The following is a 23,701-nucleotide window of genomic DNA, read 5'->3' as shown; positions in this document are numbered from 1 at the left end:
GTTCAGCTCACATTTGGGGAGTCATGTTGGTGAGACTTTGTGGGTGTGGCTTCTGATGTTACCACAAGACACAGGCTCACATCAAACTCCCTGATCCTTGGCTCTTACACTCTTTCTGTCCTCTCCTCTGCAATGTTGCTCCTCTACAATGTTCCCTGAGCCTTAGGTACAGGAGCCTTTTGTAGATAGATATATCCAACAGGATTGGGCTCCACAACTCTGCATTTCGATTGGTTTGGTTTTCTGTAGCGGTCTGTTTGTTGGAAAGATGTTTCCTTGAAAAGGGGGGAAGACTGTCTTATCTGCCAGCACTCCGTTTCTAATTATAGTAAATGAGGAAAAGTCTTGGCATTTGGCTCAGCTGGAAATCAGTAGTCTGTCCTGCAAGTCTATCGTCCTCTCTGGTGTGTCTTTACAACTGAACACTGAGGTCCAGGTAATTATTTGCTTTTCTTACTGGCCTTCAGACACTGCAGAAGCTGTGGGAGGGATGCATTTGAGATCTTTTCCCTCCTCCTCTTTCCCCTTGCTGTCCCTTGAAGGGCTCTGAGCACAGCACCCCATCTTCAGTCATTCTCTGGTCCCCTGGCTCTGTGGCATAGCTGTGACACTGTGATAAAGACCAAGAATCAGACATGATCTGGAAATTCTGGCTTTTTGTCCTTTTTTAGACCAGTAGAACCAAGAAACAGCAAGATTACCCATTTTCGTACAGAAAAACAATGTTGTTAAAACATGTCAGCTTTTGATCCTTTCCAGATAAATTTCTATCCCAATTCTTGGAAAAGGAGATCTTGCCAAGGCTTTATTTTTCTTTGTGCTGCTGTGTTTACCTGATAGGAAAAAAAAAACATCTACATCAATCATTTTAGGACTCAGGAAGTAGAGTGGTAATAAAAAGAGAAGTGAACCAAATAAATTTTAGAGGTACAGATATAAATGTATATGTAAATAAACATGAGGGAAACAGAATTTTAATATTTTCAAGAGAAACTTAAAAAGGAACCTTCTAATTCTTATTTTTGATAGGTCAAAGAGCGCATTGGAAGCACTAAGTAAATGTTTTCCACAGTGCCAGGCTTTGTAGTCATTGTATATGGTATTTGTGTCCAGTGCCACAGTGTGTCCAACCCTCTTCATTTATAGAGCAGAGGCATTGTGGGCCACAGTGAAACTCTTCCCTGGTGGCCAGCACTGCTCACGCTGGATAAGATCTTGATTTGGAGGCAGCCCTGGTATTGCCCCAGGCAGGATGTATACAATGAACAAAGAATACATTGGCTACCAGTCAGGAACACATGTTATGTCATGTAGTTGGCAAGTGGTTAAGAGCTTCGTAGTATAAATGGGCAGTAAGCTCCCATGCAGTGGTTCCCTGGTTCTCACCTAGTCTGGATCCTTGCTGTGCTGTAAGATTGCGTGCTAGTTAATCTTTCTCTAAGATCCACTGAATACCATAGTCCATAAAGGCCACTGCTTTGGATGACAATGTTGATTCCATTCATTTGTCAATCATGTTCTAGTCTGGAAATCTACGTTGTAATTTTCTTGTTTGGTTTTTGTGAGATTTTATTTTAAATTCATTTTATTTTTTAGAGACAGGGTCTTTTATATCCCAGGCTGGCCCCAAACTCACTCTATAGCCCAAGATGTTCTTGAACTTGTGATCTTTCCTACTCTATCCTTCCCAGTGCTGGGATTACAAGCGTGTACAATTGCAGCCAATTTTATGCAGGGCTTGAGAGTGAACCCATTCATCTCAGGCAAACACTGGACCAGTTGAGCTACATCCCCAGATCCCCTTGCATTCATTCTCACCTTTTAAGTGCACCCAAGCTCTGCCAGAAAGCTCCATTGTGAACTATATCCTTTTAAAAGGTTTCATCTTTATGTTCAATACTCATATGCTGATGGATTTTGTTTGAGATTTAGTCTCTCTTATGACTGTCAACAATAAAGTGAAATAATATAGGAATTGTGACTAAAATTTAGATTATGCTGATACGCTCTTTTAACTCCTCCTTTTCATTTTTCCAGGGAGCCATGGTACCTTCCAACTTTACTTCCTATTTAGGTATTCAGTAGCTCTAGTTCTGTCCCTCTATGGCTTAGACCTGGGAAAGACAGTGGCAGTTGTCACCTGTATCTTAGAATAAATTTAAGTTTTCCTTTTCCCAGGGGGGAAAAATTAACAGGCTGTTAATAAAATGATACTTAGAGAGAAGATAGAGAGATGGTAATGCAAGCCTCCAATAGGGAGCATCATTCTGTTTGGGTACCAGTGTGGCTCCAAGACTGAGAGCCGCAGCAGATTCAACTACAAAGCTCTGATTTAGAGCCATCAAGTTTTGGAGTTGGTAAGTATAGGCAGTCTCCTACAGAAGAAATCTCCAACAAGAGTCTAGTGTCCTTGGTTGTCTGTGCCCTTTCACTAAGGAAGGCTAGCTGCTGATGGGTGCACATGCTTCCTAAGCCATAATCATACTTTGTCTAGATAGTTTAAAAAGAAAACAAAAGTTTTTATAGTCAGAAGACTCAGCAAGTTCTATTCAGTGATGAAGGCAAATTACGTGAGAGGCATATGTAAGGACAACATGATATGAATTATCCTATCTCAAAAAAAAGATTCTTTAATGAAAGAAACACACATTCCTAATCAATTCAGTCCTATTTAGCAGAAGAAATGTAGTTCAGATTTAAGGAATTAGTTATATTTAAAAGATGCAAATCTCCAAAGCAACTTAATGATTATTAATTATTTGATAAATAACTCATTATCTTCATCAACTGTTTTACCCAAGGACATAAAATCTTTCATCTTGGACTACTACTTAAAAATAGCAAAGTAAAAGCATTTTGGATTAAGTTTATATACACAAAAATCATGCATATCTGCTTCTATTCAGTTGCTTAGTGGTGATTTGAATGGAATCCAGTTTCTCACACATGCATGCACATATGTGATGTGTACTAAGCTATGTCCCTATCCCTTTTCATATTTTGTAACACAATCAGGTGAAGTTGCCCAGGAGGAAATTAAAGTTGTGATCCTCCTGCCTCAGCCTCCCAAACAACTGGAATTACAGACCTACACCCCCAGGCCATTTTTATATTTTTGGAAAATCACTAGAATGCTTTAGCTCATCTAATAGGCTGATTTTGAACTGTAATTTTAATCATTGCAGAATAGACTGTTTTAAAAAATAAATTGGCTGCTGGGTTTGCATAAATAGGAATATTTTATTTTTTTTCTCATAATAGAGCAATGTTTTCCATGTTAGCAAAGTCTTCAAAGGCCTCCCCCTTTGTAGCAGGATACAACAATCACACTCCTGTGTGCTAGGGCATGTCTTTCTGTACTGTGAGTATATGTTTTCACATTGGTTAATAAATAAGCTGTTTTGGCCTATGGTAAGGCAGCTTAGAGGCAGGTGGGAAATCCAAAGAGTGACAGGAAGGAGAAAGGCAGAGTTTAGAGAGAAGCCAGTACCACTAGGAGAAGCAAGATCTGAAAGTACCAGTAAGCCATGGCCACATGGCAATTTATAGATAAATAGAAATGGGTTAAGTTATAAGAACTAGCTAGCAAGACACCTGCCACAGGCCATACAATTTGTAAATAATATAAGCCTCTGTGTGTTTACTTGGGTCCCAGTTGCTGTGGGACTGCAGGTGAGAGAGATTTGTCTGGACCATGGGGGAGGGGGGCAGGACCCAAGAAACCTTCCAACTACACCTGTGACCTATGAATCAGAAAGTTGTAGCAAATCTTGAGTCATGGTAGGAACTTCACAACCATAGAGCAGGATGTCATTCAGATGAGTCGCCTTAGAATAACCTCTGGAGATGCATTTGCATTAGCTTAGGGCTGGTCTGCAGTCACAGCCATCACAGCTTCAGGGGAGGAGGGGCCTGTGCACTGGAAGAAAGATGAGAGATGTTTTCACCCAGACAGGAGGCATATTACCGGAATAGCCAAACTATGCCTTGCAATTGCTCTGCTTCTCTCTCAAGGCTTGGAAATCAGTGCTGTACTACTCAACACAGACTGATTCAGAACAGAGGCTTCCTTGTTTGGGGAGGGAAGATTTCTAACAGTTGTTGCTGCAGGATTTCAGATCAGTGTTTTCAGGGGCATCAGGCTAGTTGTTAAATTCCTAAGACTAAAGGGGAATATTGTGTATGGATATAATAGACAGCTTCTCCTTCATTATCAGATGCAAACCTTTCCAATTTCTTCATTTCTCATGTAGTTGCAATCACTTTCTGCCTTTGTTGTTTCATTTCCAGCGGGGTTTCCCTTCTTGTGTCTCCCTCCTCTCCCAAGCACCACACTGCTAATACTCGAGAGACTTGTTTTGGAAACAAAAGTCCTTGACTTTTTAAGGTCTATTATTGTGTGCCAATGTCTATTATACAAATGCTTGCTATTATATACCCTGATGTAAAGTGATAAAACGGCAGGCATACCCTCATACTTGAAGCTGCTTTGACCAAGTTATTTCAGGATTTCAGCACAATTGAGGCATTTGGTGTTAATGTCATTAATTAATTGTATGTTGCATTCTGATAGCAGACAGAGGAAATCAGCTTTAGCTTCATCATATTTGCTCTTCTCCTGTGCAGGCTCCCCAAGACCATCACTATGACTGATGGAGATTATGATTATCTGATTAAACTCCTGGCCCTTGGAGACTCGGGAGTAGGGAAGACAACATTTCTTTACAGATACACAGACAACAAATTCAATCCCAAATTCATCACTACAGTGGGAATAGATTTTCGGGAAAAACGTGTGGTAAGTTTTTAACTATACTCTTAACCTTTCTACTTATTCTCTTGTATCAAATAAGAATTGAGAAATTGTGTTTATTGCACTTCAAAGTGTCTGGGTTTTTTTGTCACATGAAACTCAAACTTCAGAATGTTATTTATTACATTTTCAACTACCAGTAAGTAACATTTTGATAGAAAAATATTGAGTGACACTATCTGTCTTCAAAAGCACACTAAAATAAATGAGTTGTTGAATTTGTGGATAATGTGTTTTCTGTGAATTCTTAAGGAATCTTTCAAATTTTGACTTATTAATTCATTGGTCCAAGGTAAATTTCTTAGAAAATTGAAGGATTTACTTCCTTACTCCTAACAAAGAGGTTAAAAAGTATGATTGGCAAATTGCTGGAACACAAGATTTATAAGTTCTTGCTGCATTTTTATTTCTGTGTAGCCTCAGCCATCAATCACTGGCTTGTTATGAACAGAATGTGAGACCCATCCATGCTATTTTCCATGATAAGGGAGCTTAAGTGAGAATCACAACACCATTTCCTTCTCCCATGCTAGACACTAATGACAGGAAGGAGGATATTGTGACATGTGAGGCATGTAGCATAGGCACATAAGCTTAGCCAGATTTCCTGCCACCCATGGTATTCTTGACTGCCAAGATCACTGTGCCTTCCAGTTGATGTCACAAATTCCAAAGGGAAATGCTTGGTGGAAAGCCACTGTATGAAAGTTGAATCGCTTCCTATACCTTAACTGAGAGCCAATAGATTGTGGACAGCTCTGCTTCCAGCAACTCCAAGATTCTTCTGACTTCTCCCCTTAGCAATGCCTACCAATCTAGGCAGAAATATTGCAAAAATATGCCTATAAAACATTTCCACTAAGCCATGAACATTATATGCAAAGACCCTCTAAAGAAGAGGCTAAAAGACAGAGTTCAAAGTGTCCTAACTCAACCCCCTGAGAAATTCTGTGTTCATTTTCTAACCTAAGTCATCTTGAAAGTCAATTCTCTGCTAAAAGATAGCCAGGTACTTATAAAGCAAGTTTTGTTTAAAATGGTTTTCCCACTTGTAATTTCATTTAAGTTTATTACAGCTATAAAATATGAAAGGATTATGGACTCAATTTGTCGAAGTAAAAAAAAGAAAATAGACTCAGTAGTTTAAATGAAAAGTTGGTTTTTGAACCTGGGCTTTCATCCTGATCTGGTGTCTGCTGCTTCCATGAGGAAATGACAGAAGGTGTCTAATTTAAGCTTGCAGTATGCTTAAACTGTGTTGAAAATCATACTGCACTTGACATTTCAAAGTGAGATATATGTGATACTTGGGGGGAAAATAAAGCAAATATTTATTCTGCACTATGAACTTTGATTATCGTAATCAACGAAAACACTCTGGGTGAACCCAGAGAACTACAATGTTGACGAAATCCAAGGCGTTATTAACTTGGGAGGATTGTGTTTTTCAGGTTTACAGCACACAAGGAGCCGATGGGTCTCCAGGGAAAGCGTTTAAGGTACACCTGCAGCTTTGGGACACTGCTGGACAAGAGCGGTAACAGGAAATTACTTTATTTCTAGCTACCTATAACTTAGAAAACGTTGAAGGCTGAACGTTGTAAATGAAACTCAAAAAAAAATGGTATCTAACTTTTCTACCAATTTCAAAATAGATAGCTATGCCCAGTGTGGTAGTACATTCCTATAACCCTAGTGCCTAGGAGTCCGAGGCAGGAGGATTGCTTCAAGTCTGGGCTACAAAATGAGAGCAACTTTTTCTCAAACTAAACAAACAAAATAAAACAACTAATGGGCATTTGTATTAGGAAATAAAAGTCTGTGGTTTCTAGTTCATTATTCACACTAGAACTGTAAAGCTAGCACAGATCCAAACAATCAGAGGGAAATAAATCTATCTTCATACTTCCTAGTGAGGAGAAATTTCTCAGATATACTCCAGTGAAGATTGAGAATTAGCATTGTTGCAAGAGCTGATCACAGACAGCGTTGAAGAGAAGGTGTTTCACCCTCCCTGTCTTTCTGGTCTCCCACCCATATTCTTTGTTATACGCTTGGTAACTGCCTTTTCTCACTCAGAGTTGGCTCGCACCATTACTTGATAGCTAGAATATTTTTTAATTAAGCTCTGTGTATGATGTGCCTGCATTTACAGACATATTATGTATGATGTATGCATCTACGTGTGTGTATACATGGCCATGTGTGTGACTGCGGGCGTGCATGGGCCATGACATGTGTGGGAAGGTCAGAGAACAGCCTTGGGTATAGGAGTGTGTAAGTCTTCTTCATCTTCTACCATGTTGAGATAGGGGCTCATGCCTTGTTATTCGCTGATGCACACGCCAGGCCAGCTGGCCCATGAGCATCCTGGGATCCTCCTGTCTCTCCTCACCTCATTGTAGAAGCACCTAGATTACAGATGCACACTACTATGTCTGGCTTTGCATGGGTTCTGGGGATCCATAATGATCTGCCTGTGCTAGGAGCACATTGCCCACTGAGCTATTGCTTCAGCCCTAGAACCTCTTTCTCACCTTCCTAACCTTCTTCTTTCTCCAGCCTTGGCTCAAATTCCACCTCCCCAGTGAAGCCAGTAACAAATCCCCACCTATATTCTGCCACTAAAATGCTACTCAATAGATGCTATGTCACCATTTAATAAGATAACTTTTCTATTATTTTTAAATCTCTCACTGCCCTTTATTGATGCACTCGTGGCCATCTTATCCCAACAGAGCTGTGAGCTGCATAAGGGCAGAATTCTTCCTAGTCTTTCCACCTCATTTCTGCTGTCATATGCAAGATAGCAAACAGTACATCGCAGCATGGATTGCTTAGAGCTTTCAGTGATATTCCATTATTCAATGAAAACATGTTTCCTTGGGACCCAATTTCCAAGTGTTAAAGACCCACATCTAATAAAACTGTCTACTATCAGATTGAATAAAAGTGGCGACAGAGTGACAGCGAAGATATGTAGGAGACATCTTGCCCCCGATTCTGCATCATATGTCTTAGAATGCTGATGCTTGTAAACACCCATATTTTTGAAATGCATCCAAAATGTTCTCGCTTTCAGTGAGTGTAAACGCCAGGAGAGGTGGCGGGCCCTCTCTGTTAGCTTTTTTGACTGTGCATTCCATTTACACACACCCTTCAACACTGCTGGTTCTTCTGAAGTCACTCCTCATGAGAGTCTCTTTTCATGTGTCAGTTTTGTTGTCACAAAGATGTATGTTTTATAGACCAATTTAATTCATTTTTGAAGAAGCAATACGGGAAAAAAATGTGGTTCCCATATGTCCTTGCACACGATATGTCAGCCTTGCATGATGGCCGACTTCTCTCATCTGTCCCCTTAATACAGCTGCACTGTAGGGGAATGGGATGAGCTGTCTTAGTAGCTCTTGGCTTATTCATCCCTTGAGAATTTTGCATGCTGTGGTTATAAGGTGTAGCTAGGCAACAAGATAAACAATACCACAAACCTCAGCCCTATGCCTTGGGGCTTCTGGCAATATAATCCAGGTAAGGGTAATGGTCATTGATTAAAAAGTCAATGATGGGAAAGCAGGAAAATACATGATCCTATGTGAACATCAAGAATCTAACCGCTCTAGGAATACACAACAATAAGGAGCCTGATTCTGGGGTCTGTTGCTTTTTATGGTCTTAGCTTTTCCCACCTGAGCCACTGACTAGGGTGAGATGGGAAAGGAGTATGTGTAACTGGGTATCAGTTGCATTTCTTCCATGAAGTAACAGAAGGAAGGGTGACAAAGGACGACTGATCCAGGATGTTAGCCAGCTCCACAGCAAGTGTCCTGTCTGTCTGTGCTGCTGTTTAGTGAGGAAAATTTTGCTTCAGTTAGATGACACAATAAACATGCTTTGTAACTACTTCATCATTTGCTGTGGGCAATGAGGAAAATAACACACAGGCTTGTCCTTCACACACATACACACACACACACACACACACACACACACACACACACGGATCACTTTTCTCAGCCACATCAGTACAATGATTAAGAAACAGCTTTGTGGGCACAGCTTTTCTGCAGAGGGAACTATTACAGAATGCCTGTGATCTCTAAGAGCTGCCAGGAAGAGGCAGAAACAGACCCACATGGAAACAAAATGAGTAATGCTTTTGGTTTTTATAATCTACACCTTTGCGTTTCAGAAATGCTGTGCAAAAGCAATGATTGATTTATCTCTTTCCTAATGCTTCAAAGAACCATTCTCTTTTGATGTTGTTTAAAATCTGTAAGAAGAGCAAACCTTTTCTGTACTCTATCTTTTTCTTATTTTCTTTAATATCCAAATGCACTTTGTAAATAAATAGCATGTTCTGGGTAATGAAAACAGACTGTGTTCTCAATTGGAAACACAGCTCCTTTTCCCTTGGAGCTTACAGATGAGTGTAGACACTGGGCAAACAATCAATCTCAGCATGGCCCCGGGACAACTGTCAGGAGACAGAAGGTGGTAAGTGAGCCCTCTAGGAAGAGGCTATTCCCAGAAGGCTCCAGGAGGAAGCAGTGTTTCCACTGGTGCGTTACGTTTGCACTCATACACAATGCATGAGGGAGTGTAATCCAGCTAAAGGACAGGCAGAGGAAGAGGAAAGACTAATGTGAGGCAACCCAGGGAACAACCAGCGTGTGAGGGAGCCCAGGGGGGACAGTGAACTTTCTCAGAACCAAGAGAAGATTAGCATGCCTGTGGGTAGTAGGCAAGAGATGAAGCCTAATGATAGACCGGTGAGGATCCTGCAAAGACTTGATGGCTTTAGTGCTATCCCAAGAGCCATGCGTCATCATTGAAATGTTGTTAGTGAAAGAATCACAAGATCAACAGGAAGAAATGCGAACTCCCTCAAACTGGACACGGGAAGCTTACTAAGACGGTAATTGGGGGTGAGCCGTCATGGGTGTGAAGCTAGTGGAGCAGGAGGTAGTGTAATGAGGAGAGCCAGTGAAGAAGCAGGTGTGAATGATGCACAGGCAGTGAGGAGGGAAAAGAGGAAAAGGGCTGTGCCACCGACAGCCTGAGACCGCCCTTGCCAGAAAAAGAAGACAGGAAGGAGAACAGTTGAGTTTGGGATGGGTGATTCTAGAAATGCCTGAGTTTTGCCTATGTGGGAAAATCTCTAAAGCATGAATTCAACGGACAGCAAAAAGCTATCTAGCTATCTTGGGTTGTTCAACATATAGGCTACAGCGAAGCCCAGGGAGTAAATGGCATCTTCTAGGGTGTGTGCATAAAATGAGAAGGGTCCAGAATAGAACTCGGGGAAAACCAACATGAAATAGCTACCAAGTGGACTAAAATGAGAGACCAAAAAATTAGGAAACCATGGAGGAGAGCCAATGCCGCACTTCTCTATTTCAAAGCTGGGTGCCTTTCTGACGTTCCGTTGTTAACTCCAGCTCTTCCCTGGTCCCTGTGTGCATTCTCCAGTTCTGCCCCGTGCTGACGTCATTGTGGGTCTCAGCCTATCTTTACCTTCACTAAAGAAGTCAGGGCAGGAGCAAGGGAGGGGATCAGTGAGTGTGCGTCTTAGCATTTGTATGATAGTATACTTCCAGAATCCTACACTGAGAATAAATATTCTCACTTTCTTTCCCCATGACCCAAGTTTCTCCTTTGCCCTTCCTTCAGTCCCCCGTCATCTTCCTCTTCCTCATGATTCACACACCCACCTGAGGGAGACTCTTACCCCAAAGGGTGCCTTACAAAGAGTTCATCAACTCTTCTAGTTCTGAACTGCAGCCTGCTTTGCATGCTCACGGAGGTTCTCATTCTCAGGCTGATCATGTGCCTGCTTTTCTTCTGGCCACAGACAAGAAAAATTGAAAATTCTAAGGTAAAGTCCACTATCAATGGGCTAAGATTTTAATTGTGGCCCAGAAGAAGCCATAGGCCAAGAGAGAGAGAGAGAGAGAGAGAGAGAGAGAGAGAGAGAGAGAGAGAGAGAGAGAGAGAGAGAGAGAGAGAGATTCCAAGAGAGGCTGTGGTGGCAAGTTGGTGATTAAATGAAACCCTATATCAGCACCATGGCATCATAGAGCCTGAGAGTGATCTTTAAAAAATAATTTGCAAGCAGATCTTCTCTCCCTGACCTACTAATCTTCTGGTCTAGTCTCACATGTCCATCTAGAAAGATGTGTGCGTGCTATAGAGACAGCATGTATGTGTGGACCACATTGTTGTTTGGCCTGTGATTGTGAGTTTGTGGACTGAGAAACAGTCACTGTGCTTCGTTGGCAGGTTCCGGAGCCTCACCACCGCCTTTTTCAGAGACGCCATGGGCTTCTTGTTAATGTTTGACCTCACCAGTCAACAGAGCTTCTTGAATGTCAGGAACTGGATGAGTAAGTGGGCTGAGTCATACGTGTGGACAGCTTCTTTGGGACTTGGCCGCTCTGTTTGCTTGTTTGCCTTGTGGAAACGCAGCCACAGATTAACTCTGAAAAGATGTGAGCACAGTGTACCCTGTGTCGTCTTCACAGTGGCAACTTTTGTATCAATAAGCAACTCGGGTTAGAATTCTGTTTTCCTTTGACTCTTCCTAGAGCAGCCTATGAGACTATCTCAGGACTAAGGGTTTTAGCATTCTGGTTAAGCAGCCATTGCTTTCATTTTTCCAGTAAGTCATGAGGATTTTTGACAAAGTGAAAGATAACATGTACAGCATTAAATTTGAATAGACAAGACAGAGAACATCCACAGTGTTTCCTGGGGGGTGGGGGTGGGAGGACACTGGCATCTAGACATGCTCAAGGGTGAAAAGGTTAACTAAACTAGGGACTACTCCAGAGAACAGCCAGCCATGTTGATAAGGCATGGCTCTGAAATCACCCAGCTCACACAAGGTTTTGCTTGAATAAAAGGTCGTTAAAGGAGGATGAATAGGATGCTCCATCAGCTGGAATGCTTGCTGTGTAAGCTTGAGGATTTGCGTTCAGTCCCCAGAACCCACGCAAAAGTGGCAATAGTGGTAGGCTGCAGTTCTGCTCCCAGCACTAGAGAAGTGGAGACAGGAGATTCCCCGGAGCTGCGTGGCCAGCCACTGGATCCACAAGGTCTGAGAGGCATCTCAAGAAACAAGCAGACAAATGATACCTGAAGAATAGAATGGTATTGAATTTTGATCTCTAAATGCAGACATATCTGTGTACACATACACCTATATACACATCTGTGCACATACACAAGAATAAATGAATGAGTTGTTCAAACATGAAGACAATCTAACTATAGGAATCTCCAGCCTCCCTCCCTAGCTCCTTTCTCACCACCCATCAGAGTCTACGACTTCATACTTAGCTCAGAATAAAAGCTGAAGTCCTTCCGCTACATCCAGGCCCACTGTGAAGCCCGACTCATCCCCCCTTGTGAGTCTCTAACCACTGACCCTCAGCCACACTCCAGAATAGTGACGACGCTCTTCTTCCTAACCATCTTTGCCCTTCCTGTCCCCTCTGCCTGGATTTCTCTTCTTCAATTGACAACCCTGTGCTGCTTCCTTCCTTCCTTCCCAAGATGTTGCCTAGACTTTATTTCTCTCTAGAGAGAGCTCTCCTGATCTGCCACTCCACCTCCTACAGTGCTTGTCACCCCTCAACAATGCGTGGTTCATTTGGACGCTGCCACCACGCCCCCGACATTGTTACAGATTTTTTTGCTTTTACCTGTGTCTCATACTATTTCTAGTGTAGAATACATGTGCTGAGGAAGAGTAGGGTTCACACATTTATTCCAATGCAATATTCTGCACTTTTCCTGGTACTTTGTGTATGTTCAGACTCTTGCTATGTCTATCTAGGTCTCTGTCACTACATTTCTATGTATAAAACACATTACACAAAATTAATAATGCACTAAATATAGCTAGGTAAATTAATGATGCACTAAATGTAGCAATAGGTAAGATTTTATATGTATTTTGAATGTGAATTCAGTAACCAGTTTCAGCCAATAGGGAAAATATCAACAAAGCCTGACTTTCTTAATTCCCTCTCCAAATTAATGTTTACCCTAAGATCTGTCTTTATTTCCTTTGAATGTTGTATGTCCTTATCCAAATTCTGGTACTATGATTAGATTCTGTTGAGACAAGGAAATAATAAGATTATTAGATTCTTTCAGAGAATGGTTTGTTTGTCGTTTTTCAAGGCAGATGGTCCTCTCCCTCAGGTCTCCAGGAAGATATTATTGGGATTTAGGATAATTAATTGCCATGTCTAATAACCTCTGGGTTTCTAACACTCAGATCATTGATATTACAGGATAAATCTTTGTGTGCTTCCTCCAGTCTTGGCTACATGACACATAACAGGTCTTTTTTTTTTTTTTTTTTTTTTTTTTTTGGTTTTTCGAGACAGGGTTTCTCTGTGTAGCTTTGCGCCTTTCCTGGGACTCACTTGGTAGTCCAGGCTGGCCTCGAACTCACAGAGATCCACCTGGCTCTGCCTCCCAAGTGCTGGGATTAAAGGCGTGCGCCACCACCGCCCGGCCACATAACAGGTCTTAATGAGGTGGAGTGGTCTCCCTTTCCTTTCCTTTCCTTTCCTTTCCTTTCCTTTCCTTTCCTTTCCTTTCCTTTCCTTTCCTTTCCTTTCCTTTCCTTTCCTTTCCTTTCCTTTCCTTCCCTTGCTTCTTCCTTCTTTCATTCCTTCATTACTTAGTTTATTCTCTCTCTGTGTCTCTCCCTGTTTCTTTCTGTCTCTGTCTCTGTCTCTCTGTCTCTCTGTCTGTCTGTCTGTCTGTCTCTCTCTCTCTCTCTCTCTCTCTCACACACACACACACACACACACACACACACATTTGCCTACAGAAAGAGAAAAGATTTTATCTTAAGCTTGTTTTTTGTTTTTTTTTTTTTTGCATGAATTTCCTGTTTTTCAAGCCCTGTCCATTCCATAGGTCATCACTTTTGAATCCACAGAGCCACCATCTAATGGAGCAAATGAACATACATGAAAATCATGTTCTATCATCTCCAAGTGAAAGGCTTAGATCAAGCCTGATATTCTTATCTGAGGAACCAATGGCAAGAAGCCACATAGGTCAGAGGGCAAGCTCCTGGGTATAGGTGAGCATGTTTAGGTATCGGTTCGGGTACTTTCTGTGTACCTGTCTTTCAGCATTACTATCTGTAATTTGTGAGGCAGCATCTCCATTTTATAGATGAAACTGTGAGGAGAGATGACCAGGCTGATCAGCATTAGTAGGTAACAAAGCTGCAGATGAACAGCCGGGTTAAGAATCTAGAGCATGAGCAGTCCTTTAACATCATTTGCTTGTGACTAACTCACTGCTTCTCTCTGCTTCCTTACCAAGGCCAACTGCAAGCAAATGCTTACTGTGAAAACCCAGACATAGTACTAATCGGCAACAAGGCGGACCTGCCGGACCAAAGGGAAGTCAATGAACGGCAAGCTCGGGAGCTGGCTGAAAAGTATGGGTGAGTCACTCTCACTGGGAACCATCTGACCTTGTCCAGAGAAGAAGCAGGGACATGAGGGAGACAGCTGAAGGAATCCCCTTGGATCAGAAACAGCAGTGAATTAAAAAGTCTTTCCAGTTGGGGAGATGGCTCACTGGGTAGAGTGGAGACCTCAGTTTGGATCTCTAGCACCCATGTACTAGCTGGCTATGGTAGAATGTGTCTGTAACCCCAGTGCTGGGAGAGGAGATGAGGTTCATTAGCCACCCGGTGTAGCTAAATCAATGAGCTCCAGATTTAGTGACTGACACTCATAAGCAAGCAAGCCTGCACATACGTACATATAACACACACACACACACACACACACACACACACACACACACACACACAAGCCTCCCTTCAAAAAGCATATTAATAATGGCATCTAACATTTATTGAGTCTTTATCATGCATTGGCCATTGTTGCTAGCCTTCAGCTCATTGAGCTTCTCATAGCCATATGCAGGAGACACTGGAGTCACCACCTTTTGTACAAGAAGGACTGAGTCACAGAATAATTAAGTGCTTGGTAGAAGGCTAAATAGCTATTAAAGAACCAAGCTTAAATTTAGTTCAAGGAATCTACATCAAGCCTTATATTCATAAACTCTGTGCTTTACTACCTCTCACTTAACAGTTACTTAGGTGAGCAAAGAACAGTATCTGATTTGGCCTGGATATTGCAGCCGTCTTCCTGGGTAGACTTGACTGGCAGCTGAAAACAAACTCAAACAAAATAAGCCCATGTAATTGCAGATTAACCTTCATGGCAGAATTTGTCAGTGACTTTTAAACTTAAAGCAGTTTTATCATCTGCCAGAAAGAGCTCATTTGGATCTTTCAAGTTTAGATCTTCTCAATGCTGTTAATTCCAAATACACGTAGCTTACCCTCCTGTGAGTATTATATCCAACGTAAGCAGCATTTTGAAAGCAAATTTCTAGGTGATTGGCCAGAGGGAAGTACACTGTTAGGGATGCTGCTGACCATAAAATGTTAGCGGAGCTGCTGACCACTGGTCTAGGCATTTCTCCTACTGGTTTCTTTACTCCATTGTGTTCAAGTGGTGATGATGCCTTGGCCGCAGCTTTCTGACTACCCCCTCTAATGGTTTCCCATGCACTGGGGTCATGACAGCATGGAAGAACAACTCATTAATTTTGATTTAGTGAAAAAAACAAAACAAAACCAAGAAACAGAAAACAAGGTTTCCAACTTGCCGGCAAAAACTGACACTAAGATCTCTTTGCCAGCCATGTATTATGTGGCCTTCACTTTGTTGTGTTTTGTTTCTCTTCTGATCTCTTTCTTCAAACAACATTTCTCATTAAGATTTTGTGTGAGACTACTTCCTCTTGAGAAGGCCCCGGCAACAGCTGTGTGGTTCTCTGGTCCCTAGGTCCCTCTCTTTGTGTTAACCTATGTGCTCAACTTAAATTTATACCAATATCTTTATTCTCAAAGAACAAAAGTTTAAAAATTAAAATGTAATTACATCATTTTTCTGTATATAAATGTGACCCACTGAGTTCATTTAGTGTTGCTTATGTGAATACTGGGGGCAGTGGGATTAACCATTTGGGACTGGGTAACCATTTAGGGTGCTCATCTCTGGGAAGATTAGTTCTTCCTCTCTTGGCAGCCCTTAATCAACTAGGGGTGGGGCCCATTGCAATTTCCCTATCCACACTGGCATTTCAAATAGTGTTGTCATTGCCCAGCTTCTATTTAGGTAGCCATATTATTGAAGTATCGTGGGTGTAACTTCCCTGTCATTTCAAAGAGAGACAGGATCTTATAGCAGACTCCCTGGTCCTTAATTAACCTCAGCTCTTGCACTGGAAAGACGACTTAGTCATTAAGAGCACTTGGCATTATTTTAAAGAACGAGTATGGTTCCCAGCATCCATGTCAGGTGACTTATAAACACTTGTAGCTACAGCCCCAGGGGACTTGACACCTTCTTCTGGCTTTCTTCAGCATTTGTGTGCACACACCAACATGCACACACACATATACACAAACTCACATACATACATACACACATACACATGCGCATGTGTATACACCCATAAATGAAAATAAAATCTTTTAAAAATAAACCCTAAGTCTGCTTTAAAATGATTTTGTATGAGAATATTATTATCTGCATTATTCAAGAATGTAGTAAGTTCAATGTCACAATTTGGTGACTACATTTATTAATGGTAACATTGCATTCTTGAACAATGAAAGAGTTTGGATAGTAATAAGACATGATAACCTCATGAAGTAATAAATTTGTTAATTAGCTAGAGTTAGTCTTTCTATGATGAATACGCACTTCAAAAGAATGTGTTATATATGAGTCATAGATATAATTTTACAGGTCAATTTGAAAAATCTGTTTTTTGTTTTTTTATGTTAGCATACCATACTTTGAAACAAGTGCTGCAACAGGACAGAATGTAGAGAAGTCTGTGGAAACCCTTCTGGACTTAATAATGAAGAGAATGGAACAATGTGTAGAGAAGACACAGGTTCCGGACACTGTCAATGGTGGAAATTCTGGAAAGCTGGATGGGGAAAAGCCAGCAGAAAAGAAATGTGCCTGCTAGAGACACTCCTCCTAGGAACCAGTGATAAAGAGCCCACCCAAATACTACATCCTGAAATAATGCAAACAACAAAGTTGTTGTTGAGTAGATCATGAGCAATGGCATGTCTTTCTCTTCCCTCCTCAATCTATTTTAATAAATCAGGATAGTCAATAGTGTTAAAAGAATTGTACTGTTAACCTGAGTCCCTTCCAAACAAAAATCAAAGTTCTCCTAAGGTGGTCTCACCATCATGGATGCTTGGTTGTATTTTTATAAAGAAGTTGTGTATAAGAGAAGAAGTATCAGTGACTTTTAAATGAAAGCACATATTACTATCAGTCTGGAGAAATGAATAGGCTAACTAAAAAGAATATTAAAAGATTTTTTCTGTTCATATCTACTTACGTGAAGTATGAGTCATAGTCTATATTTGCACTGGGAAAAACATATTCCTAAAAATAGACATATAACAAAGAATTCTGTGTGGCTTATTAAGGATGACTACATTTACCCAATAAGCTACACTGATAAGGTTGTGAGTGGGTGAATGTCAGACTTCTTGTAGGAAATTGTGTAATAATGCCATTTTTATATTTTTTATAAATGGCAGAGAGGCAAGAATAGGATCATGGATAAAAAAGTATAAGGTACATTCCCTAGAGGAAAATAAAACATGGGAATATGGCAGTTGAACAGGTAAAATTAAATGGATCTTTGAGATAAGTCTGAGAGAGTCACTTAGCCAAATTTCACTGAAGCAGATTGGAAGCTGGCATTATCAGTTGAGATTGAGAATGCTTTAGAAGCTCCAATTCAAACAATTTAAGCTTTTAGCATTGCTTCTGATAGTGCCCAAGTTCACATTTTATTCTTATTTTTTTTTATCAAATTCTTATAAAGAATCACAAGAAAAAATAAATCATATTTATTGAATATACCCTATAAATGTAGTCAAGAAACTTAAGATTTAGTCTTAAAGTTTCCAAATATAAAATTTGTTGATGATAGAAAACAAAGAGTGATGGTTAATTGTGGGTTTTGCTTCATTTTAGAAAAGCACTAGAAATTCTAAGTTGTATTTTCCCTCTATACCACACTTATCTCTGTGTTGAAGCAGTTACAGCAAGGTATGTTCATGGATCAATAACTTCAAAATAATTATGGACCAGTAACTATGTTCACCCTGAATTTTCACATCATCAGTAACCAAAAATTGGTGATGCCTCATTCTTTATTATAATATTTGTATTTTGTCATGAGGAAAAATAACTATAGTTGAGATGTACTTGAGAAAATAACAAGGATGGATCTGTGTTTTATCTCACCAAAATTGTAGCCAGTGGTTTTATTTTTCCTTGAAGCTGACTTTTCTTTCTGGAATTAACCACAGAATTCACATTGACTTACACTTATCATTGTGAAAAGTCATATTGTAATAGTTTTTATTCTCTTAATTTGGCATAGATATAAAACCCAATCTTATCAATGTAGTATTTAAACTTGTCAGTCAATTTTACCAATAAGAAAGCAAATTGCTTTGAGTTTTCTGTTTTCTTTGAGCCTACAGTTGGTGATAGCATACTTTCTCATCCTTTAAAATATTTTCAATCTCAAACTTTTGCATACTTTGTCTCCTTTAAAAATTACAAGCATTGCAAAGTAAAATCCCAGTACCATTTTAAACCTTTTCCTTCTATCTTCCATCTGGTGTCCAGTCAATTTCAGAAATATACACAGATCTGAGGACATGTCTACATAAAATGTTTTTAAGATAAGTGGAATCCAGAACTGTACCACAAATGAACAAATCAACACAATATGGAAGCTTGTAAGGGATTTGCCCTTAGTATAATTCTCAGTGCTAATAGCCCAAGACCCCCAACTTCTATGATTGATTCTAGGTTAGTATTCCCACTGTCTGGGATGTTCTTCTTGATCTCAAAGTCTGTGCCATGGGTGGAGAAAGCTGTGAGTCAGTGTTTATAATATGTCTTCTGGACAGAAAGTAGAAAGAAATGATCACAGCTATGGTAAAATCTGGTGAATATCTTGAGGTCAATAAATGTGTTTCGGATTTTGATTCAAAATGTGCCAGTATTTCCGTAACAGGGAATGGCTGAGTCATATAATAGTGAAGGAATTTTACCTTTTCATTTTTTTCTCATTGTGTTCTAGTTACATGATTAATTTGCTTATGCCAAGATTTTTCATTGTCAGATGAGAATTTTTCAGGACCTGCTTTAAGAGCATCATTGGTAGCATGAGGTAGAGGGCAATGATACCTATAAATATGGAAATGTGCCTATAAGAGTAACAAGTATTAAGTACTGGATAATAAACTTGGGAGGGTTGACATTTCAAGCTGCCAAAAATGAAAATATTCTACTTATAAACACTTAGTCTAAAAATATTTCTGTCTATAAATTTTGATGTCTGACTTTGAAATCTATTTGACTATTGTTAGAAATTCATTCTCCTATGAGTTCCAGATCCTAGTTCCATATTCATTATATAACTTCAAATTGAACTGGTGCCATGAATATTCTGCTTTAAAGAGCTCCATATTTTTTATCCCACTACAACATGTATGTTCAGTTGTTTCCTCTTAATAATTACCTCCCAAATGTTTGTGTTTTTTGAGAGGTATATAATGTACATGATACTTCTTTCTGACACAGAGCCCGAGTCTAGAGTGTTTACACTGGTTGATGTTTACATTGCCCAAACTCAGTGCCTCAAATACCTCTGTGACCAGTTTTGTCTCCAACCACATAACTCATTTTCTCTAATCCTAGGTCTCCAAAAGGTCTCACAGAGACAATACTATAGTGCAAAGCCAGCTGATAGCAAAGGATTCAAGAACATCATTGGTATCTGGAGATTATTGCTACCTTCTTCTAGCCTGTCACAGATTAGACATTTCTTGAGAGTTAACTATAAATTCGTATAATTTGATTTTTAATCTAATACAAGAATTATCTTTTGAAAAATATGCAAAATAGTGAAGAGAACATGCTGTTGATCTTAGTCTGACTATTGTAACAAGTTGCAACTAAGTGGAGAAAATGCTGCCTGTTGGGAGATGAACTTGGATCTCTCTGTAATAGTTTCAAAATTCATAATTTACTACTTTAGTCAATTTGCTATCAATTTACTGTAAAAAAAAAAAAGACACCAAAACCAGCATTTTCTAAAGTATTTTATCTGTTAATTTTTAACCAGATGAGACATCCTATACATTAGTGGGTGGCTTTGTTCTAATGTACAGTTATTGTTTGCCAACCTGTATAGATAAGGTGAATGGTTAAGAGTTTAAATCTGTTTTGTTGTCCTTTGTATCAAGAAGAAGAAAGAAAGAAAGAGAGAGAGAGAGAGAGAGAGAGAGAAAGAAAGAAAGAAAGAAAGAAAGAAAGAAAGAAAGAAAGAAAGAAAGAAAGAAAGAAAGAAAGAAAGAAAGAAAGAAAAAGAAAGGAAGGATAAACTTGACTATAAAGCGCTGTAGCGTGACATTAAAGATCTGTAATAACAATCTCATTTCAAAGACATTTAAAGCTCCAGATTGAGTCTATTGGGACTCAACAGATTTGATGAGGCTGGGGTACCTCCTCATTAGTATACTAGGGTACCAGTTAGAGGCAGCTCTGTGGGTGATGCAGTGTGTGCCTAGACAAGGTGAACACCCCCAAAGCACCTATGGAGGAGACCATTCACTCTTCTGTACCTCTTTTCTCTTAATAAAGGAAAAAAATTGCCTTCCTTGCTGTATATCACACTTAAAAGTGCGATGACGAATTGTCATCCATGGAGGATTTTAAAGTTACGTTCAACACTCAAACTATAAAGAAGTAACATTCCGAGTCTATGGCTTGCTAAGATATGTAATAACTCCTTAAAGGTCTGGGGAATTAAAAGCTCAGATGTAGGACACCTGAGTAGTATGTCTGGGGACTTGGGTTTGGTCTTCAGGCAACAGAAGGGCAGGGAGAAGAAAGGGGAGCGAAGTTTAGCCAAAGTGAAAGAAAACCTGGTTTTCATTTTCTACTACCAAGCTTTACAACACTGAAAGTGACCTATAAGTGTGAATATTTTAAAGAAAGCTTTATAAATTTTAAGATGCCAAGAAACTCACTATGGTTGCCTAAGAATTCACTCCATTATATTTTCTTCCCAATATTTAACCACAGTGAGGTTGGCTCATTTTTGGCGTGACTGCAGAGATCTGAGACCTGACAATGGGTACTGGGTAGTAACTGAGAGTTATCTCAATGCATGGAGCTGTCTGTCTCATAGTATAGAAATGATAAACACTGCTGGGTATAGAGAAGATTTTATAAAAAATTATTGTCATTGAATTCTTGAGTAGTGTCCAACCACAATGACATCATTGATAAAGAACTTTGGAAAAAATAAGAATGACAAGCTAGCTAGGTCAGGTCTTTTAATATAGGAGATCATGAAGAAGGTCATAGGTTGACTTAGGTAGAAAAGGAAAAGTTTTAACATTTTTAAACTAGATCTGTAGAAATGTTTCCTTGTTATTTTTATCTGCTTTGTGGAGTTTATGCCCTTAGAACCAAGCTAAGAAAAACGTATGTGCTTACATGTATGACTACCAAATATTTAGGTTACTTAAAAGTATTTTATTTACTACATATGAGTCTGAAATTCTTAATTAATGTTTTCATTTTCAAGCAATAACATTTAAAGATGCTTTATTGACACTTTCTTTGAACCAACAGTTTATGGCTGAGGTGTTATGTAATTTCATGTGTGAAAAGTTCATTAACAAAAAAAATAAGAAAGAACTAAGGTAAAACATTAATACTGAAATGGTGGAACTATTTAAAAGGATGTCACCTTTTTAGGGATCACCTCTGGCTTAAGTTTGCTTTGCTGCCTCCTTTCCTTTCTAAGAGGTCATCTGCAATGTGGCTGGCACCTCTTAGCTAACTTAGTCTTGAGCAAATCCTACAGGAGCCAGCTCATCACGCCTTCATTGAATAGAACCTATTTAACCTGTAACTGTTGTCCTCATGTCAAACACTATATAGTAAGGGAATCAGTCATATATCCTTATCGTTTTGTTCTATGTGATTCTTGTCCCCAGATGCTTTTTGGAGGAGGATCTGTTATAGAGAGAAAAACAGCCAGAAATGACAACTTCAGGACTATGTGGCTTCTTTCATACAGAACTTTGCAAACATTGAGTAATTCATGAGGTTCCAGTTAGGTTCAAAAGAAACTGTTCTCTTTCATAAACAGACACCATTATCATAAACTAAGAAAAATAAATTCACTCCTAACTTGGGCCACTTGTCATGATAAGATATATAGCAGGACCATCACAGTAACTATAATAGAGTGCTAAATGGATTGGCAGTCACCTTGAGGTCACTGCATTTTATTGAAAATGTGTTATGTACTTTACTCTTGGGGAAAAAAATATGAGCTCTGTTTCAACTAATGTGTCATCTTGTACTTCTTTCAAGGAGACCAGCTGGATTCAATGTAGGACATTACAAGTTGGTTAAAATCCCATGTACAAATTTAATTTTATGTTTAAAAGATTCTTGTATTTGAACTTAAGAAAAATAAATTATCTTGCTTCACTTTATGTGCTAACAGTAGATTTTCTGATGATACTGAAGTGCTTCACGGTAGCTCAACAATTTCCGTTCCAGGAATATTATCCATCTCTTTAACCTGAGCATGTTTGTTTTGTCTGCTTTCTGTATGGATCTCAGTTTTGTCTAATGCTTTCAATATAACTTAAGACTTTGAGTGTGGCTTATTCAATGTGCTTCCAAGCAGGCAGTGGTTTCTGACAAACACTGTTAGGTCATTATTTGTTATATCAAAGTTCCAGTGGCTTCAGGAATCATAGCACCCTGTGATTTTGTGGTGTCTGGGTTTGTTAAGAACTGTAACTAGTGATTGTTCCTGCACACTTTGAAAATAAAAACATGTTTTTATCAAGTACTCTGTATATTAAAATCAACTTTGTGTCTACACTGATGTTGAATGCGCAAAAAGTGGAGAACTAGATACAGATAAATTAGCACGAAATGTTTGCAACATATAAAACGGAATCCATTTAGAGTGGGGTAAACATTACTTGAATTCATCCCAGTGACTTTTATTCATCTCTCTAAATGTCCTAATTCATTATTTAAAAGCTGAGCTTTTCAATTGATATTCTCTAATAGTTTTGAATGATACATTCATTGAAATGAGTTCACATGTTAGTGAGGTGTTCTCTAGTCCATAAGCACTTCCGAGTTCCTTATCCATAACAAAATGCTGCACCATAATGGACTCCAGTTTGATAACAGACTTGGTAAAAGCCCGGCAGTTCAAGGCCCATTCTAAACCACACCTTCCCTTTCAATGTTCATTTGCCAAAGTTGCTTTGTTCCCAGAGTCAGTCTCTTTCCATATGCTGCTTAGACAGGCTTTGCCAAGATAATGATGAAGTTTTAATTTAAAGATCAACAAGGCTCCCTGTGTAAGCTAGGAAATCCTTGGCCTCTCCATTTTGACGTTGTTGCCCAGCATCGCAGTAGTGCACAGGCAGAATCTTTTGCTTCTAGATCAGTCAATACAAATCTCTAAGGTCTTGCTTTCCAAATGTTTTATAGAACTTTTTAAGGCATAGTATGTGCCATATGAGAGAAAAACCAGAAAATCCTGACATTTGTTTTCTGTAATTATGGGACTACTGTGTTTAAACTGCATTTGTGATACGTTGTATTATTCACAGTTCTCTATTCTAAGGAAAAATTTACTTTCATGTGTTGCTGCTTC

At 39.4% G+C, this 23,701-nt stretch overlaps 1 protein-coding gene across 3 annotated transcripts in view; it reads left to right on the top strand.

Moving 5' to 3' along the window:
- Nucleotides 1-22,876, top strand: part of Rab27b (RAB27B, member RAS oncogene family) — a 154,270-nt gene extending 131,394 nt beyond the window's left edge. For 2 of the 3 annotated variants that reach the window (XM_006970090.4, XM_042263866.2), the window contains 5 exons: nt 4,627-4,798; nt 6,265-6,350; nt 11,096-11,199; nt 14,171-14,294; nt 16,726-22,876. In XM_006970090.4, coding sequence (XP_006970152.1) covers nt 4,646-4,798; nt 6,265-6,350; nt 11,096-11,199; nt 14,171-14,294; nt 16,726-16,915 — 657 coding nt within the window. In that variant the 5' untranslated portion in view covers nt 4,627-4,645 and the 3' untranslated portion in view covers nt 16,916-22,876. Of the gene's footprint in view, nt 1-191; nt 437-4,626; nt 4,799-6,264; nt 6,351-11,095; nt 11,200-14,170; nt 14,295-16,725 lie in introns of those variants that run through there. The other variant, XM_076555455.1, reaches the window with a different exon arrangement.
- The last annotated feature ends 825 nt before the right edge of the window (nt 22,877-23,701 follow it).

Source organism: Peromyscus maniculatus, chromosome 19, assembly GCF_049852395.1.
Source record: "Peromyscus maniculatus bairdii isolate BWxNUB_F1_BW_parent chromosome 19, HU_Pman_BW_mat_3.1, whole genome shotgun sequence".
In the NCBI taxonomy this organism is placed as follows: Eukaryota; Metazoa; Chordata; class Mammalia; order Rodentia; family Cricetidae; genus Peromyscus; species Peromyscus maniculatus.
The sequence above is the reverse complement of the archived record's forward strand: the minus strand, read 5'-3'. Positions and strand labels throughout refer to the sequence as shown.